The sequence below is a fragment of the Heteronotia binoei genome, chromosome 5 (assembly GCF_032191835.1).
Source record: "Heteronotia binoei isolate CCM8104 ecotype False Entrance Well chromosome 5, APGP_CSIRO_Hbin_v1, whole genome shotgun sequence".
NCBI lineage: Eukaryota > Metazoa > Chordata > Lepidosauria > Squamata > Gekkonidae > Heteronotia > Heteronotia binoei.
In genome coordinates, this window is record NC_083227.1 from 153,167,798 (window position 1) to 153,187,833 (window position 20,036).

The following is a 20,036-nucleotide window of genomic DNA, read 5'->3' on the forward strand; positions in this document are numbered from 1 at the left end:
TCTGTGAGGTGGGTGGGGCTGGAGAGGGTTCTCACAGCAGCTGCCCTTTCAAGGACAACTTCTGCCAGAGCTATGGCTGACCCAAGGCCATGCCAGCAGGTGCAAGTGGAGGAGTGGGTAAATCAAACCCTGTTCTCTCAGATAAGAGTCGGCACAAGAAGATATCGGATTTATATCCCACCCTCCACTCTGAAGAGTCTCAGAGCGGCTCACAATCTCCTTTCCCTTCCTCCCCCACAACAGACACCCTGTGAGGTGGGTGGGGCTGGAGAGGGCTCTCACAGCAGCTGCCCTTTCAAGGACAACCTCTGCCAGAGCTATGGCTGACCCAAGGCCACGCTAGCAGGTGCAAGTGGAGGAGTGGGGAATCAAACCCGGTTCTCCCAGATAAGAGTCCGTGCACTTAACCACTACACAAGACTGGCTCTCAGTAGACAAACATTCTGTGAGGTGGGTGGGGCTGGAGAGGGCTCTCACAGCAGCTGCCCTTTCAAGGACAACCTCTGCCAGAGCTATGGCTGACCCAAGGTCATTCCAGCAGGTGCAAGTGGAGGAGTGGGGAATCAAACCCTGTTCTCCCAGATAAGAGTCTGCACACTTAACCACTACACCAAACTCCTGGGAGGTCACCCCATCCGCAGCGTCCCCCTCCCCATTCTCCAGGCAAGCACAGAAGAAGCACCAGGAGGGCAGCCCTAGGTGGGAAATGCATCCAGACAGCAAGCTGCCCGACCCGGACCACCAGCAGGGGGGAAAGATGCCAGAGAGAAACCAGCGCCCGGCTTCTCACCTGCTCTGCGTGGCACAGCTGCCCCTTGTTATTGGGACTCTGATGCGGGAAGCCACTCTAACAGGAGACACTTCCTCCCACAGCAGCAGCAGAGCACTTCCGCTTCCTCTTCGTCACGGGCCGCTCCCGGAACCTTCTAGGCCGGCCCTCCAAAGAGATACGAAAAAAAATGAACTTTCCGTGCGTGCTCATTTCCGGTTCAATGCGTGCGCCCCCTTCCTGGTGCGGGAGGACGGTCGGTAGGGAGAAACGTACATAAATGGGAATAGAGGCTTGATTCAGCAGGGCAGCCGTGTTGGTATCAAGCAGCGGAGCACCTTTAAGGCTGCCGACGTTTTTAGCATGCGGCTTAACTGCATGAGCCTAACCGCTGGCTGACTGCTGCAAAAATCCCCGGAGAATGAGCTGCAGTGCGCAGAATGTAGTGAACTGTTTGCGCGCTCTCGATAGCTGTTGCGTTCTCGTCGTGGGAAACTTCATTTGGTCCGTGATGCAGCAGCAAGGTTGTTAGGGGAGCTGCGGTAGAGGAGCATCAGCGCATCGCTTCGTTCAGCAGATCAGCGACCACGCAGCGCGTCGTCGTCGTTTAACGTCATGCTTCTTTTGTAATGCAACGTAGAACACGGTAGCTTTAAAGCTCTGCAGCGGAAGGAATCTGCCCGCCTTGCCGATTTTTTTTTTTTTTTAAAGAAACGTTACATTCTTGTTGGTTTTCACCGCTCTCGCCGCGCACGTGGGTCTGAGAGCTGCAACTGAGAAGCGGAAATCGTGTTACAAAAATCATCTCGTCCCCAGCCCCGTTCCTCTTGGCGTTCAAATAGGGTTGCCAATCCCCAGGTGGGGGCAGGGGATCCCCCGGTTTGGAGGCCCTCCCCCTTCAGAGTCATCAGAAAGGGGGGGGGGAGGAGAGGGAAATGTCTGCTGGGAACTCCTATTCCCTAGGGAGATTTATTCCCATAGAAAATCATGGAGAATTGATCCACGGGTATCTGGGGCTTTGGGGGGGGGGGGTGTTTTTTGAGGTAGAGGCACCAAATTTTCAGTACAGCATCTAGTGCCTCTCCCCAAAATATCCCCCAAGTTTCAAAACGACTGGACCAGGGGGTCCAATTCTATGAGCCCCAAAAGAAGGTGCCCCTATCCTTCATTACTTCCTATGGAAGGAAGGCATTGAAAAGGTGTGCCGTCCCTTTAAATGTGATGGCCAGGACTCCCTTTGGAGTTCAATGATGCTTGCCACAGCCTTGATCTTAGCTCCACCCCCAATGTCTCCTGGCTCCACCCCCAAAGTCTCCTGGCTCCACCCCCAAAGTCCCCAGATATTTCTTAAATTGGACTTGGCAATGCTACGTTCAAAACCAAGCAGAAGCCGAGCAGCGCCTTTAAGACTTGAGACCAATTTCGCACTAGAGCTTTAATCCTGGTTTAACTCTATCCCCAAACTGACTTTCTACACTAGAATCAGAGAAACCAACTTTATGACTCTATGATTCTCTGGTTTTAGTGCAGAAAGTCAGTTTGGGGGCAGAGTTAAAGCTCTAGTGCGAAATTGGTCAACTTGACGTCTGCTTTGTTCTACTACTTCAGACCAACACGGCTGCCCACCTGGAATGCACCGCATTCAAAACCAATTATCTGACGGAAGTGTGGAGGCGCACGAAAGCTTATACCCAGAATTAAAGTTTGTTGGTCTTAAAGGCGCAACTGAACCTTGACAGACAAATCTTGCTTGGAGGCAGAGCTCCCTTGTGAGGCATGTGGAGTGAAGTTGACAGCGGCTTATTGTAAACAATACTGAAATGCAACCCTTTAAGGTGTTTGGACAGCTGCCTGAGTGCCTTCCATAAAAGGCAGAAGCAAAGACTGGAGTTCGTGCTCCATCTAGCTCAATGTTTCCCATTTGCAGGGTCGGGACCTGATACCGGGCCACGGAAGCCTCAATACCGGGTCGTAAGAGAAGCCAAAGCTAGCCCTGCTCCCAGCAAAGCATGAGCTCTGCTCTGCTTCCTTCATTTCCCATCTCTTTGTTGTGCAGATAAAAGCTAGGCTTGAAGACTGACACAGGCTGCAAAGCCTGAGCTCCGTTTTCTTTCCTTCCATCCCCCAGTGTCTGTGTTGTGCAGAGAAAAGCCAGGCTTGAAGACTGACACAGGCGGCAAAGCCTGAACTCTGTTTTTCTTCCTTCCATCCCCCAACGTCTCTGTGCTGTGCGGAGAAAAGCTAGGCTTGAAGACTGACACAGGTTGCAAAGCCTGAGCCCCGTTTTCCTTTCTTCCTTCCATCCCTCAGCGTCTCTCTGTTGTGCAGAGAAAAGCTAGGCTTAGACTGACACGGACTGCAAAGCCTGAGCCCCGTTTTGCTTCCTTCCACCCCCAACGTATCTGTGTTGTGCAGAGAGGAGCTAGGCTGCCTCTCCTTCCTTCTCTGCCCCCCCCCCCCACAAGTGTTTGAAATAAAAGCTGGAGTTCACTGGCACTTTAGACCCATGAAGTGTTCTTCAAGGTATGAGCTTTAATGTGCCTTTCAGTATGTTCTTTTGGGGAGATTTCCCTAAGAGGCAAAGAAGGGGGAGATGTTTTTTTCAGCCAAGAGGGGCAGGGAGTGGGCATTCCAGGAGCTTTTTTTTTTTTTTTTAACCAAATGACCCCTGGGCAGAATTGTTGCTGGCTGGGGTCATCTGATGGTAAGGCTTTTTTTTTCTTTGTCCCCCCTTCTTTCTTTTTTTCCTTGCAAGTGATGCTCTGTCTGTATTCCTGGTGCTGTGTGTGTGTGTGGGGGGGAAGCAACAGTGGGAGGGCTTCTAGTGCTCTGGCCCCACTGGTGGACATTCTGGTGCTTTTTGGGCACTGTGTGAGAGAATTTTGGATTGGATGGCCTTCTGGCCTGACCCAACATGGCTTCTCTTATGTTCTTTCTTTCCATTGTCTTTCTTTTCTTTTCTTTTCCTTTCCTTCCATTTCATTCTTTCTTTCTCTTTCTTTCCTTCCATTTTTACTGGATGAAACTTTTCTGTTCATCATATTGTTGTTGCAGTCATAGCAGCTCTGCCAATGTAAAGTTGGCACCCCTAGTTGTAGTCAGCTGGCCTTGCTATGAGATTTCTGTGTGAGAGGTGTGAGGCAGAAAGAGATTATTGGAGATTACTACTGTATATCTCAACAGCACTGGAAGTGATGGTAATATGAACTTGGCACCATTTTACTGGTTCTGCTTTTAACAGCTATCTGACACCAAAACTAAACTCCTCCTGTGGATATTAAAAAGGATGAAAGAAGTTCACTAGCTAAATATCTGCACAACAGATTGCTTTTAAAGGCATCGGAACCACAGCCAGTATAAAGCTGCAAGCCTCTCATAAATATCCTTTTTGGGATAACTGCAGAAAAGCTTGTATGAACTTCATATAACTTGAAATTAATTCATTAATTGCAGTGCAATTCTCTGCTACCTTTCCCAGCAATTTCTCAGTGTTTCAGTCAAGGAAAAGTATGAAAAATAGCTGTCAAAAGATTTTCTTGAAACCAAGCAAGCTTGGTTGTAGCTTGAGGCAGGGTTCCAGTAGTAGCAGCTGAAGGAAGAGCCTTCTAAATGTGTCAGCATATTTTGAGGTAGAGCAGCTGCCTGGGCCCAGTGTGGGTGGTACACAGTGCTGGCATTCCTGATGGCAATGGCAACAGCACTCCCAACTGCATACACTGTCCAGTGCTGTTGAGGAAGGGGTGTGTAGGTGGTGCAAGCAATTGAACATGGGCATTAGGAGTACTTGCAAGCTAGAGAAGAACACATAAACAGATAGGTGCATGCAGGTGTCGGGGGTGGAAAGAGAGGACCCTAGGAATGTATGAAAAAGTTGCCGACCACCCACTTTCCACCCCATTTTGGCTCAGCATGAGTTTCAGAGAGATTTTTTTGAAAACAAAGTTACTTCAGAAGAAGAGGCAGGTTTTGGAGGGGTGCCCTGGAAGTGACATCACAGGAAGTGGTGGAGTTTTGGTTCAGTGTGCCCTGAAAGTGACATCACTTGGCCCTTGACCTGGAAGTGACACTACAGGAAATGACATAATTTCTGTCTCCCGGCTCCACCCCCAAAGTCTCCTGGCTCCACCCCTGAATTTTAGTGGGTCATGAAGGAAATGTATAAAAATAACTGGGCCATGGGGGTGGGGGAGTTTGGGAAACTGATCTAGCTCACTACTAATGTTTTTGTTGTTTGTTTGTAAAAAATTACTTTGTAAGCGTTTTAAACTGCAAATAACTGTAAATAAGGCTGAAAGGGTGACTGATGATAATCCTCTGGTGTAGGGTTGGACTTGGAAATGATTTACAACAACCTTGCATTATAGTCCAGTTTTAATCTCCACAATAAAAATTATTTCCAGCGAAAGTGGTTTTGAACAAATTATTCCCTCAAGACACTACACAATGATTTGTGCTGATTACAAAACAAAGAGAAGAAGAAGAAAGAAGAATTGCAGATTTATATCGCGCTCTTCTCTCTGAATCAGAGACTCAGAGCAGCTCACAATCACCTTTACCTTCCTCCCCCACAACAGACACCCTGTGAGGTGGGTGGGGCTGAGAGGCTCTCACAGCAGCCGCCCTTTCACGGACAACCTCTGTGAGAGCTATGGCTAACCCAAGGCCATTCCAGCAGCTGCAAGTGGTGAAATGGGGAATCAAACCTGGTTCTCCCAGATAAGGGTCCACACACTTAACCACTACACCGAACTGGCTCTCACACCAGAAATAACTTAGTTCAATTTCCTTTATTCTATCAGGGATTCAAGACAAACTGACAATTTTTTTTTTGTATCAAAACATCCCAAGAAGGCCTGTCTTCTTTTTAAGAACAATGCTTCCTTGTCTGCATTAAGGCTTTCAGTATTTGCCCTGGGAAGATGCAAAGAGAAAAATAAGAGTTAGACTCATAATACCAATATTGCATGAAATTAAATTAGACAATTTATATTTTAAAAGTTTTAAAGGAAGAGGCGGCTTTACTTTAGTAAAGTACTATCGCCAATGTAAGGACTGTACTCAAGGATGTACAACATTCATGTTATAATTAAGCTCATTTCTATCCTCCCCTTCTTCGGCATTCTGTAAGCAGAGAGATGTGGGAATCATTCTCCATTATTATCAGTAGAAATATTCTAAGCTATGGACAGTAAGAAGAGTGAAACAAGAGAGATAAGGATCTTGTTGACCAGTAGCATTCATGGGGTTTGAAGAGTTCACTGCCAATGTCTTGGTTATAAATCCTCCTGGTTAACAATGCTGCTTACAGATCATAAAATGCTGCCTGGGAGCTGACTTGTGAAGCAAGTTTTTAACCACAGCAAATTATTTTGAGTGTCAACATGCAAGCCAAGGATCCTGCCATCCAGGCCTCAACTTGGGCAGGAGTTCACAGGAGTAGCAGAGCTCCAGAACTTCTAAATTTTATTGTGCTTTTTCTTTCTTAACCCCCCCCCCAAAAAAAAAAAACCCAATCCATTGTTCAAACCCCCTTGAGAATTTTGCTAAACTCTAAGATTTGACAAACTTTCGAATATTTTTTTTAAAAAATGGGAAAGCAACCAAAGCATATAAAACAGACAGATGGAAATTTTCATCATGCCACTGCGGCCACATAGGAGAAAGTAGGGTTGCCAATCCCCAGGTGGAGGCAGGGGATCCCCCGGTTTGCAGACCCTCCTCACCACTTCAGGGTTATCAGAAAGCGGGGGGAGGGGAGGGAAATGTCTGTTATTCCCTATGGAGATTTATTCCCATAGAAAATCATGGAGAATTGATCCGTGGGTATCTGGGGCTCTGGGGGGCTGTTTTTTGGGGTAAAGGCACCAAATTTTCAGTATAGCATCTAGTGCCTCTCCCCAAAATACCCCCCCAAGTTTCAAAAAGATTGGGCCAGGGCGTCCAATTCTATGAGCCCCAAAAGAAGGTGTCCCTAGCCTTTATTATTTCTTACGGAAGGAAGGTATTGAAAAGGTGTGCTGTCCCTTTAAATGTGATGGCCAGAACTCCCTTTGGAGTTCAATGATGCTTGTCACTGCCTTGATCTTGGCTCCACCCCTAATGTCTCCTGGCTCCACCCCCAAAGTCCCCAAATATTTCTTGAATTGGACTTGGCAACCCTAGGAGAAAGTAATTTTAAAAGTATGATGGGAGTAAGGTTTTCCTATGGCAATTATCATTCAAGAATCATTTTAAGGTAGATGCCAAACTGATTTAATTTAGTATACCTTCCGGTGATGTCAGGGGTGTGTGGCATATGCAAATTAGTTGTGCAAAAGACTTGTGCTAATGAGCTCTGGCACCTCTTTTTTCTACAAAATGACCCCTGCTGCCATCAGATAACAAAAGAAAGCCCCTGCCCCTGATATTCAGACTTAACACTACCTATGTATTTTTATATGCTGGAACATTCAATGAAGAAATTTCTCTGGTGGGCAACCCTTTTCTATCCTCCCAATTTTTTCATCACCTGTATCAGGCAGTGTCAAGGGAAAGGTATTATGCTATTCATGATGCTATTCATAGTCTGATCTCTTTTTTCACATCTTTGAAAAAAAAATTAAATATGGGGGGAAGGCCCAAAAAAAGGCCCCAAAAATTGTCAATATGGGCTGAGGAGAAGCAGTTGGTGCTGAATTTTATTTTTCTTAATTTTTCAAAATTAACCACTCACAAATAGAATATGAAAAATCAACCTCTCAGAATTAGATATGGGCCAGAAGAGACCCAAGGGACCAACTGTAGTATGTGTTATGTATCGAACATAAGTTGTTATGCAGCATGGCGATCGCCACTGAAGGTGACCGCTGGGTCCCCAGATGTAGCTCGCCAGAAGCCCCGCCCATCATGATCTGTGGCGGGAAGTTTGACTGGCCAGGATTGGCCTGGTTAGTTGAGGAGGCAGTTCTGGGCAATGTATATAAGCGGGGCCCGGCCCGCATGCTCCCTCTCTTGTAATGTGCTACTGAATAAACCATGTTGCCTTCAAACCGTCTCGGTTCTCAGTACATTACAGTATGCAAAGACTTTCTGTGTAGTCCACAGCATAGGACTTCACTGATAATGCTCAGCATTATGTGTCTCTTTCTTTCACAATGAAATATAGAAAAAAGGTTGTGTAGCCCACACAAAGTCGTTTCACTGGAATCCTTTCTTTTATATATCTCAGCTGCTCAATCCTGTGCAGAAGATAACGGTACTGAGTTGCTATCTAATAGCAGGGTTCTTTGGGAAGTTATTTTTGTTATTCACACGGATGGAAAGGGTACAGAGACTATTTGCCTATGTCTCAACTAGCGATGGAGTATATTAGTGAGCAGTGCCACTGTTGTTAGCCCTTTATACAGTTAACTTTAAAATTCATTGCAAATCACAGCTGTACATCTGTTTCTGTGATGTGGTTTGGACACTGAAGGATCTTGGAACATAAAGCCTTTAAAAATCTAGTTCATAAAGGTCTCTTAAATCTTTTTGTTTTAATTTCCGCCCCCAAACTATAAATAGGAGAAGAAAAAACTTCAAGTGAAAAGATTTAGCAACAAAAATGTTGTATGTCTTTAACTTTCCGGACCTATTTTGTATGTTGTTTAGAGAAATAAAATAACAAGTGATTATTCTTATTCCATCAGAAACCTGCTGTGTTTTCCTATGCAGCCCTCAAAGGGAAAGGGAAAGGGAAATCCCAGGAAGCAAATACAGCACTCACTTTTTCTATAGAAGCCAGAGGATTTGGTGCAAACTGCATGATAACACTAAAGGTAAAGGTGCAAGCACCAGTCGTTTCCGACTCTGGGGTGACATCGCATCACGACGTTTTCACAGACTTTTTATGGGGTGGTTTGCCATTGCCTTCCCCAGTCATCTACACTTTCCCCCCAGCAAGCTGATAACACTGGGGAAGGAAAAAATTGCCCATACTCCTTTTGCTGCAAGTGGATGATGGTGAGTGGCAGGCTCCCTTTCTCCTCACACACCTTCCTTCTCAACAAACGTGGTTAGTAGTCATCTTGCAAAAGAACGGTTCAGAGCTCTAGGGGATAGATTCCTTTGTAATCTGTAGCCTTATAATGCTGTTGGTAGGAAATGGAGGGGAGGTATGACGAGCTCTCCCCAAACCCATCCTAAGCAAAACAGTCTAGAATGTTTGCTCCAATAACTTGCAATTGTCTTGGTCTGGGCTTGGAGATTCCAAAGCACTGATGAACATATGAACATATGAAGCTGCCTTATACTGAATCAGGCCCTTGGTCCATCAAAGTCAGTATTGTCTTCTCAGACTGGCAGCGGCTCTCCAGGGTCTCAAGCTGAGGTTTTTCATGCCTATTTGCCTGGACCCTTTTTTGGAGATGCCAGGGATTGAACCTGGGACCTTCTGCTTCCCAAGCAGATGCTCTACCACTGAGCCACCGTCCCTCCCCAAGCAGTTAACTTTAAAAGTTAACTGATACAAGCAATTGCAAGATTTTGGCACAAGAGACCCACAGCATTCTCACTGAGGCAATCTTGATGCTGGCACCACTTCCCAGAAAACACATTATGATACTCCACCTCCATGGAAACATAATGGCTTTTGTGGTAGGTGAAACATCATACCCTACACTATCCTCACAAAAGTTTTAAGGTTTGAGTGACCAGATTTTTAAAAAATACCCTGTTGTCAAGGTTTTCATAATATCAATCTTATAATAACGTTAGATGGAAATTGTTGGGTTGAGGTAAGAAAGGACGGAGCATACTGTTTTCCCATTGCACAAGATTGTAAGACAGCATAGGGACCTTATGTGGAGACAATTCAATCTGAAATGTCTTCTACGTGTTTGTTCACTATTTCTCACTTCAGGAAAAAGTCTTATGGCTTGTATGTATATCTTATGCAGGCTATATGTAAGTACTAGATTTACCTTCCTTTTACATTTGCCTTCATGATGTAAGGTTAGAGTGCCTTTGCTGCTTCTGAAAAAGCAATGAAATCATGTTACATTTGAAGAGACTAAAGAACGTTTCTGAAAAAAAAACAGATGGGCATTTCCATTGTAACATCTAAAGATACATCTTTTATGGACAAATCCGCTTGTTTTTGATTTTGTAGTAAGACAAAAAATATCACCTCGCTGAGATGGATGCAACATGTATGCATCCCAGATACGAGAGGAGAGCAAGAGACATCAGCATACAGATGCTGTGTCTTGACCATCTCTCAATCCAGTGAGGGATCAATGAAGCAGCCCCTCTTCCGGTCTCACACCTATTCCTTCCAGGTTTTGCTAACCTGGTTTTAGCCTTCTGGTAGGAAGTGAACTACCAAGGGTAGAGGGCTGTGGTCTATTCTAAACTCACAGCTGAGGCCAGAAACATCTGGTTCTCTGTGGAGCAGGTTCACCATATTGATGCCAACTAGGTATCTAGTAATATCAACGGGATGTCTTTTATTGATTTTGTTGGCTTAAAACTGCCTTTATATAAGCCATCTCTGTCCACAAAAAGTGTCACTCAATATAATCAATTCACCTTTCAATATTCTAAAAAAGAAATTATATAGCTTGTTTCCGGCAAAATCCCTGACACATCATTTAAAGCATATTTATGCATTGCTTGACAACAGTCAACTTACCTCCAGGCGTCACAAAAATAACATTTGTTACTGTATGTTATCCCATCACTACCACAGATAGGTTCATATATATCTATGCATCCAACAGGCTCGCCCTTCTTTGGCACAGGATATTTGCTGCAAAAAGCCTGCCAAACAAATGATAGAATAATAATAATAATAACATTTTATTTATACCCCGCCCTCCCCACCAAGGCAGGCTCAGGGCGGCTTACAGGTATGGCAAAGCCATTGAACAATAAAACAGTTACACAATTCAATAAAATTACAATTTACTGTTAAATTTTTACATAATCTAAAACAATCTAAAAACAGTCTAAAATAATCTCTACTCGCTGTTATCTCAGTTATTAGTATTTGTGATGGCGTGGTGTTTATTTCAAGCTCCATCTTGAAAGGCTAGCCGGAAGAGGGCGGTTTTGCACGCCCTAAGGAATTGACTAAGGTCCCGTAGGGCCCGCTCCTCTTCCGGCAGCTGGTTCCACCATTGGGGTGTTTTTATAGAGAAGGCCTGTTCTCTAGTTATTTTTAGTTTGGCCTCCTTTGGCCCAGGTACTTCCAGGAGATTTTGTGAGCTAGATCGTAGTGCTCTCTGGGGAGCATATGGAGAGAGGCGGTCCCTAAGGTAGACAGGTTCTCGGCCATATAGGGCTTTAAAGGTAATAACCAGCACCTTGTAACGAACTCGGTAAACAATTGGCAGCCAATGCAGCTCCCGCAGCCTAGCCTGCACATGTTCCCACCGGGGTAGGCCCAATAGCAGTCTGGCTGCTGCGTTCTGCACTAGCTGCAGTTTCCGAGTTCGGCACAGGGGCAGCCCCATGTAGAGGGCATTACGGTAGTCTAGCCTCGAGGTGACCGTTGCATGGATCACTGTTGCTTTATCCACCTCTGCCTTGTGTGGATAAAATCCATTAAGCATTTTCATTAGTGCATGAATAATATTGCATGTTCCTCCAGGCTTTTGGTTGAGGAAGCAATGGCACTCTTGTACCCTCAACCCCCCATAAACATTGCCCATTTGGTACTGACGATGTTATGTTCATTATCTGCCATGTAATTTAATGAATGTTTTATTAACTCATTTTTCATTTAATATATTGTATTTTGATCTGTTGTTAGCCACCCTGAGCCCTGCTTCCAGGAAAGAGCGGCCCATAAATCAAATTAAATAAATAAATGTTGAACTGCAGTGGTCTGAGGTACAAACCAATAAACTCTATAAATCCAGTTGAACTGGATAAGGATGGAATGGGGGGGGGGGGAAGCATTTGGTGGACATTACCCTTACCTTACAAAATGGACATGACTAGATGTTTTATATGAGCCTTTGTTTTCTAATTCTATATTACGTTTTTATTCTACCATTTGCTGATCCAAAAGTCAGCCAGACCAATAACATTTATTTATTTTATTTAGTTAATTTATATTCCGCCCTTTTCCCAAAACAGGCTCAGGGCGGATGACAACATAGATAAAACAATTAAAACTTACAATTAAATAGGACTGGTGTAATCTGGCTACTTCTTGAAAACAAGATTCTGATCCAATTGGTATATATATCCATGTGTTACCCTGAATTTAGCAAATACTGCTAAAATACTACTAGTGAGAGTAGTATAGTAAGTTGAGGAAACAACTCTTTGAACCAAGTACCCATAAGCTGCAGATCAGATCCTGTAGGAGATGAAAGCCATGAAAGGCTGACGATCTGCTATAATATGAGGTAAAACTTCCAGCCGCCCCCTCCCAGACCATCTCTGTTAACATGTAAATTATTTAGCCCCCATCTAATTAATCTTTAACTCTTAATGTCTGCTTAGTACATTCACCACACAGTAAAAGGGAAAAACAGAGCTGGGTGTCAGCATACTGAGGGCACCTCAGTCCAAATCCGTGGACAATAATCATCATGTAGATTAACATCCACACATGGGGGAAAACAGGAGTCCTAAAAGGTGCCAGGAGTAGAACTAAAATGCACAGCATCATCCTCTTAAGCTTTCAACACCCCCCCCCCCATTTTTGTTAGTGGTTGGGTAGGGCTAAGGAACATGTAACTTTCACTTTAATACATTTTTTAATGCAGCACAGGATGCCTCTTCTAGGTATTTCATTTAGGGTTGCCAAGTCCAATTCAAGAAATATCTGGGGACTTTGGGGGTGGAGCCGGGAGAAATTAGGGGTGGGGCCAAGATCAAGGCTGTGATAAGCATAATTGAACTCCAAAGAGAGTTTTGGCCCTCACATTTAAAGGGATGGCACACCTTTTCAATGCCTTCCTTCCATAGGAAATAATGAAGGATAGCGGCACCTTCTTTTTGGGCTCATAGAATTGGACCCCCTGGTCCAATCTTTTTGAAACTTGGGGGATATTTTGGGGTGAGGCACTAGACGTTATACTGAAAATTTGGTACCTCTATCCCAAAAAACAGGCCCCCCCAGAGCCCCAGATACCCACAGATCAATTCTCCATGATTTTCTATGGGAATAAATCTCCATAGGGAATAACAGAGTTCCCAGCAGACATTTCATTCCCCTCCCCCCCCCTGCTTTCTGACGACCCTGAAGCGGGGAGAGGGTCTCCAAACCGGGGGATCCCCTGTCCCCACCTGGGGATTGGCAACCCTAATTTCATTCTAAATATCTTTTGCTATTGTTGTACAAGTTTGTTGGCTATTTCCTAGTTGAGGGAATGTTTCTTTGGCTCACAAGTAGATATAATAAGGGCTAACCATAGAGAATAGATTTACCTCCTCTTTACATTCACCTTTATACCGTATTGTTAGAGTGCCTCCACTTTGCCTGTAAAAGAATGGAGTAAGGTTAGATGTCAAGACGGTAAGGAACATGACTGAAAATTTAATGAATGCAGACAAGCAAATTCATTGTAACATTCAAAGAAACATCAATGATTTACTTTAAGCCGCTCTAATATGAGGTACAATTATCCGTCCATTCTTCGCTTTTTTTTTTAAAAAAAGTGGTTTGTTTCTAGCAAAAGTTTTGATACTTTTTAAAAAGCATTTTCATGTCTTAGTTAACTGCTACTTACCATCTGGCAGCACAAAAAACACACTTGTTCCCATGCGTGAGACCGTCGCTGCCACAGATAGGCTCGTACTCCATTGTGCACACAACTGGCTCACCCTTCTTCGGTGGAGAATACTGCTCACATATAATCTGCCAAAGGAATGGTGGAGAACCGTCCACATACATTTAGCACCCGACGATACAATGTTTATTCCACCATTTGGTCTTCCGAAAGTCACCAAGACAAATTATACGACTAGAATGCAACTCAGCCCCTTCATGAAAGCAGGATTCCACTCAAACCAATGTTCAGGCCACACAATGTATAAACATGCTACCCATAACTCAACACACTTTGCCAAAGCATGACCTGCTTGGAATAGGGACATGCCAGCCAAAGCTGATTTTAAAAAGTACTCAATACTTGAACGCTACAGGGCTGATGGGGATTCAGATCCATCCAGTACGGCCTGGGAATCTTCTGAGCACCTCTGCCTTGTGTGGATAAAATTTAAATTGTTTCTGCCTCAGCGAGTTCATTTCTGTCTAATACCCATTTGGCATGCTCACCACAAAGTGAGCAACAGATCTGCCTGTTGGCATATAGAGGGCAGCTGACTTCAAGCCTCTGAAAAAGTCTTCATCAGCAGTTCCATCTAGTTGTTAAACACAAGTGGGAAAACGGAGCCCTCAAAAGCTCAGCTGGAAGGAGGGGTGTGCATTCAGTATAAACCGAGCCAACCTCCCCACTAGGGTTGCCAAGTCCAATTCAAGAAATATCTGGGGACTTTGGGGGTGGAGCCAGGAGACATTGGGGGCGGAGCCAGGAGCAAGGGTGTGACAAGCATAATTGAACTCCAAGGGAGTTCACATTTAAAGGGACAGCACACCTTTTAGAATGGTCCAATCCTTTTGAAACTTGGGAGGTGTTTTGGGGAGAGGCACTAGATGCTATACAGAAAATTTGGCACCTCTACCTCAAAAAACAGCCCCCCCCAGAGCCCCTGACACCCACAGATCAATTCCCCATCATTCCCTATGGGAATCGTTCCTGGAGGTGCATAATGGCTGTGGGGGTGGGGCTTCCCCCGCCGGCCAGCTGGCTGGGGGAGGGGGGAAGCCTGTAAAACCAGGGGATCCCCCGCTGGGACCTGGGGATTGGGAAGCCTACTCCCCACCCCCCAAACACCTTACCAGTATTTGGGGGGGGTATTATTTAAGCCAAATACAAATAAGATGTTTGGCTACTGGTGTAACTGAGACAAAAATAAAAGCCAGATTTTTTTTTTTGGCTTTTATTCAGTATATTCAGCTATATCAAATGGGCAATGGGAGCTGAGAGCTCAGCTGGGGCTGGCTCCTCCTGCAGCTTAGTTTAAACCAAGCTGCAAGAGGAGCCGGCTCTTGCCATCTCAGCCCAAGAGCCACCCCAGAATCAGCTTGGGCAGTGGGGCATGAGAGCTCCCTGCCACACAAAGATCCTGGGGCCAGTTTCTCCTGTGGCATGGTTTTGAAATTCCAATTTTTTTTTTGAGGGGGGGGGTGTCCAATAGACCAGAACAATATATATATATATATATATATATATATATATATATTGTTTTGTATACCCCTAATGGGAAAAAGCAGAGCTAAAATCTCACAGCAACACCTTCTGGAAGCATCAAGACTCCAAGCCCTAATCCAGTACGCTGCAAAGTTATTGAGTAATGGCCCCCAAAGCAATTTACTTGATAGTTGTTGGGTAGAGGTAGGAAGCACGCTTCTTCAGCACAAAAATTTAATGCAGAAGAAGAAGAAGATATTGGATTTATATCCCGCCCTCCACTCCAAAGAGTCTCAGAGCGGCTCACAATCTCCTTTACCTTCCTCCCCCACAACAGACACCCTGTGAGGTGGGTGGGGCTGGAGAGGGCTCTCCCAGCAGCTGCCCTTTCAAGGACAACCTCTGCCAGAGCTATGGCTGACCCGAGGCCATGCTAGCAGGTGCAAGTGGAGGAGTGGGGAATCAAACCCAGTTCTGCCAGATAAGAGTCCGCACATTTAACCACTACACCAAACTGGCTCTCCTGCACTTCTGGGCCTGCACTTCTGGGTGTTTTAATCTGAAAGATCTTTGCTATTTGTGGGCTATTACCCACTTCACGGAAAGGCTTTGTGGCTCAAATGTGTATATAATAAAGGTTAAGTCTAGACTTACATCCTCTTCGCATACACCTTTATATCGAATCGTCAGAAGGCCTCTGTATTTCCTGAAAAAAGAAATGAAATAAGGTCAGATGTCAAGAGACTAAGGAACATGACTGAAAATTAAATTTATACAGATGGGCATGTCCATTGTAACATCTGAAGATACATCAATGAAATACCTTTATTAATTTTTTTTAAATATGAGTCGTTGTTGCCCTTGCAAATAAAAAAAAAATGTAATCAATCATTAGGGTTTGTAGAATCTTTCAGGCTCAAGTGCCATGTTCTACTGGAGAAAGTTTTCCTTCCAGACGTTTCGTTCTCAGCTGCAGAGAACAAAACGTCTGGAAGGAAAACTTTCTCCAGTAGAACACGGCACTTGATCCCGAAAGATTCTACAAACCCTAATGATGTTACCAGCCGTGAAAACCTGAAATCTTTGATAATGTAATCAATCCATTCTTCATTTTTTTTAAAAAGTTGCTTATTTCCAGGAAATGTTTTGGTAGCTTGTTAAACGGATTTTTGCACCTCAGGTACATCTTACTCACCATCTGGCAGCGCAAAAAAAGCACCTGTTGCTATGTGTCTGGCCATCACTGCCGCAAACAGGATCATACACCAGCGCGCAGACAATAGACTCACCCTTCTTTGGCACAGGAGATCCATAACATATATCCTGACAATGAAATGCCAGAAACATTTTCAAATATATTTCACACTTGACAATAAGCTGTTTGCTTATTAATAAACGAACGGCACTGAACTGAGGCACAAACAAACTCCTGTTCCTTAGAACTCATCTGAACTTGATAAGGATGCAATGGTGAATTGTGGACGTGGCGAAAGAATGCAAAACAGACTGTATATTTTTATAGGAGCATTTCTTTTCTAATTGTATATTGCATTTTATTCCATCATATTTTCATCGCGAAGTCACCAAAACTAACAACAGCTGTACAACTAGAGTGTAATGCAGTATCTTCTTAAAAACAGGATTGCCCTCCAGTCTATATTCACACCCCAAGAAGGTTGGGAAAAGTTCCATTAAGCCAAGTATCCACAAGCCACAGACTTCAGCCTGTTGATTAGGGTTGCCAAGTCCAATTCAAAAAATATCTGGGGACTTTGGGGGTGGAGCCAGGAGACTTTGGGGGTGGAGCCAGGAGACTTTGGGGGGGGGGAGCCAGGAGCAAGGTTGTGACAAGCACAATTGAACTCCAAGGGAGTTCTGGCCATCACGTTTCAAGGGACTGAACACCTTTTAAATGCCTTCCTTCCATAGGAAATAATGAAGGATGGGGCACCTTCTTTTGGGGCTCATAGAATTGGACCCCCTAGTCCAATCTTTTTGAAACTTGGGAGGTATTTTGGGGAGAGGCGCTAGATGCTATACTGAAAATTTGGTGCCTCTATCTCAAAAAACAGCCCCCCCAGAGCCCCTGATACTCACGGCTCAGTTCCCCATCATTCCCTATGGGAATCGTTCATGGAGGTGCATGATGGCTCTGGGGGCGGGGCTTCCCCTGCTGGCCAGCTGGCTGGGGGAGGGGGGAAGCCTGTAAAACCGGGGGATCCCCCGCTGGGACCTGGGGATTGGGAAGCCTACTGTTGATCCTTGAGAAGTTCAAATGTACAAATGGCTGGCTATAGAGCTAAAATCCTCCAAATTGCCTTTTGGATACACCCAAGTCTTGAATTTCCATGTTGGCCAGGGCATACAATGATACCAGGTAAGTACGGTTGACAGCTCTGAGTTGGGAAATACCTCTGGATTGGGGGCAGGGAGGGTGGCGATTGGAGAGGGCAGGGTTTGGAGAGGGAGCTAAGCATGGTAAAATACCATAGAGTCCACCCTCCAAAGCACCCATTTTATCCAGAGGAAACAGGTCTCTGTAGATCAGTTGTAAATGGGAGATCTCCAGGCCCGCCTGGAAATTGGCAACCCTGCAGGTAGGTGATATATGGCTTTATGTCAGCTAGGAGGAATTAAATTTCTTTCCCGTTGGACACAAGTGGAGAATAGCAGAAACAGCTGTAAGGAATTCAGATCTGTCCTCTGAGTAAAAAGAATAGATTATAATGGGGAAGATTCTCCAGAAATGCAGGCGCTGGAGGTAAGGCTTTCGTGTACAGCAGCCTGTTAACATGGACATTGTCATAACTGAAAGCAGACAGCTGTGAAGGCTATTCCAAATTTATAAAAAATGTGATGTTGGACAAGTGAAAAGCCCTGTTGTGGTCCTTTTAATTAGGACAAACCAATGGGAGTATTGGGAGCTGGATAGGATTTGTATGTTAAACATAGCATCAAGACTGAAAACCCAATCACAGAATTTGGAGCCAGCCAGATGGGCATCCTGGCAGCTGTCTTATAGAGAATAATGCCAAAGAATTTGATGGATGGATGATTATAAGCAGCGACCTAGGTAATATCTTTCTGCAATGGGGTACAGCACTGCTTTGAGAACTGACCAACTGGAAGAATGAATTATATATAGAGAGAGAGATTTATTTCTCACAGGATTTATCTGCTTGCATCAAGCATATTTGGGAGGTGGGAAATTAGTAAATAAGAATGTCAAGAGATGGGTGCAAGATGGGTGGATTCACTACAAGATAAATTGAGCTCGGTTCGGGTCCTAAATAACAAAGCTGAAAAATATTATTAACCAGTGGGTGGACTGACCTTCCAGCTTAGATATCCAGCATCTGGAAAATAATTTAAGAAAGTGTTAAGAATTACCATCTGTGGCAGAAATTCCCAAACTTGCTAAGGCTCAAGAGTGCTACCTACAGTGTCTGGGATCTTGGATCTCTGGAGATTAGAATGAGCCCTTCACTTCCATTCCACATTGGACCATCCTGGCAGACTTAATCTCTTGGACAAAGGTCAATACAGATTGGACAGACCATCTTTTGTTGTCACATAGCCATTTCCAGGTGTTTGACAGAGGTGGGATTGTATTGTATATGGCTCTGATAAGTAAAAGTAGTCTCTGACTTCAGAGATGAGGATTTGCATGGGATTGAAGAAATCAGCTTGTCATTCTTATAAAGGAAACTGGCTTAGGTCCAACACCACTTAGCATAAATATCTGGACATTTGAGGTTGCCAAGGTGGCTAAAGGGTGGCAAAACTGGAGCTTGGGAGCCACATGTAGCTCTTTCACACATGTTGTGTGGCTCTTGAAGCCCTCATTGCCTCGTCGGTCAGGTTGGAGAAGGCTTTGCCAAGCCAGCCAGAAGCTTGGAGAATGCATTTAAAGTTGCTTTCTTTCCATTCCCTCCCCCATCTATTTGCCTTCTTTCCACCTTTCAGTTATTCCTTCTTTCCTTCCAGGTCTCAAACATCTGACATTCATGTCTTGCGGCTCTCAAATATCTGACGTTTATTCTGTGGGGCTTTCCATTAAGCAATTTTGGCCACCCCTGATCTATATTGTGGTCCTTTTTTATTTATTTAAAGTTTGGTTTTTACATGCATTCTCAGCCTCATGGCTTTTGAGATGACTTATAGGGGGGGCAAGGATGGGGGGTGGGTGGAATGAAAATATAGAATAAATGTCTTACCTGAAAAGAAGCAACAAGTTGCTAGGGAAAGTATAGCAAATGTAGCTGTGATCTTCATGGTTATTAAAACAGTCTCTTGTTCTCTTTAAGTGCATGCAGTAATCTGCTCCTTACATGAAGTTACTGAAAGGTTTGGGCAGATTTATAGTACCCTACATCTGTAGAAAACATCATTCTTTCCCTGTATTATGACAAGGTTGAGAACAATGATCGTCTTTAACAATGGACATGCTTACTTCATCTCTCTTGGAATACATGTAATTGTGTTTTTCACTTTCATCCCTTAAACTCTTAATTTCCCCCCTAAATCTTGTTTTGGAAACATATATAATTTACAGTGCAAGGGTAAATACATAAGGTAAGGTCTTTGGGTTTATACCCAGAAGTTGCCTATTGATTCACCCTCCTCTTTCCCCTCTTTGTGCTAGAGTGAGTGTGGTATAATGGCTAAAATGTTGGACTAGAACCAGAAAGATCCACGTCCAAATGTTAATTCAGCCATAAATTGACTGAATGACTTTGTGCCAGTCACTCTTTCCAATCAACCGCATCTTTGTTAGGAGAAAATGTGAGTGTTGCGGGGGGGGGGGGGGCGACTCTATGTAAGTTACCTCAGAAATTTTCCCCTTGATTTCACATGACCTTTTCCTCTCTGTTGAATAAAATATTTTGCTATTTTTGAACTTCCAAAAGCTCTGAATGCCATTTCAGGGAGCTGTTGACCTTTCTCTTGGTCCTGGGTTGAGTCATACTGTGACAGGTTGGGGCAGCCAGAGTTTTTCAAGAAAGAAAAAAAAACAGATAACTAGGGCAGCTCAGTCA

General features: G+C 44.3%; 2 protein-coding genes across 3 annotated transcripts in view; both read right to left on the reverse strand.

The window, feature by feature from the left end:
• Positions 1-944, reverse strand: part of FBXO38 (F-box protein 38) — a 44,061-nt gene extending 43,117 nt beyond the window's left edge. For both annotated transcript variants that reach the window (XM_060240607.1, XM_060240606.1), the window contains exon 1: positions 791-944. The gene's annotated coding sequence lies outside the window, so the exon portion shown is untranslated. The remainder of the gene's footprint in view (positions 1-790) is intronic.
• Positions 945-5,668: 4,724 nt separating this feature from the next.
• Positions 5,669-19,272, reverse strand: LOC132572071 (serine protease inhibitor Kazal-type 6-like). Its single transcript, XM_060238859.1, has 6 exons — positions 19,215-19,272; positions 16,287-16,320; positions 15,652-15,703; positions 13,474-13,601; positions 13,172-13,223; positions 5,669-5,680 (listed from the first exon to the last, which is right to left on the reverse strand). The coding sequence occupies exons 1-6, from the start codon at positions 19,270-19,272 to the stop codon at positions 5,669-5,671; spliced, it is 336 nt and encodes a 111-aa protein (XP_060094842.1).
• Positions 19,273-20,036: the final 764 nt, after the last annotated feature.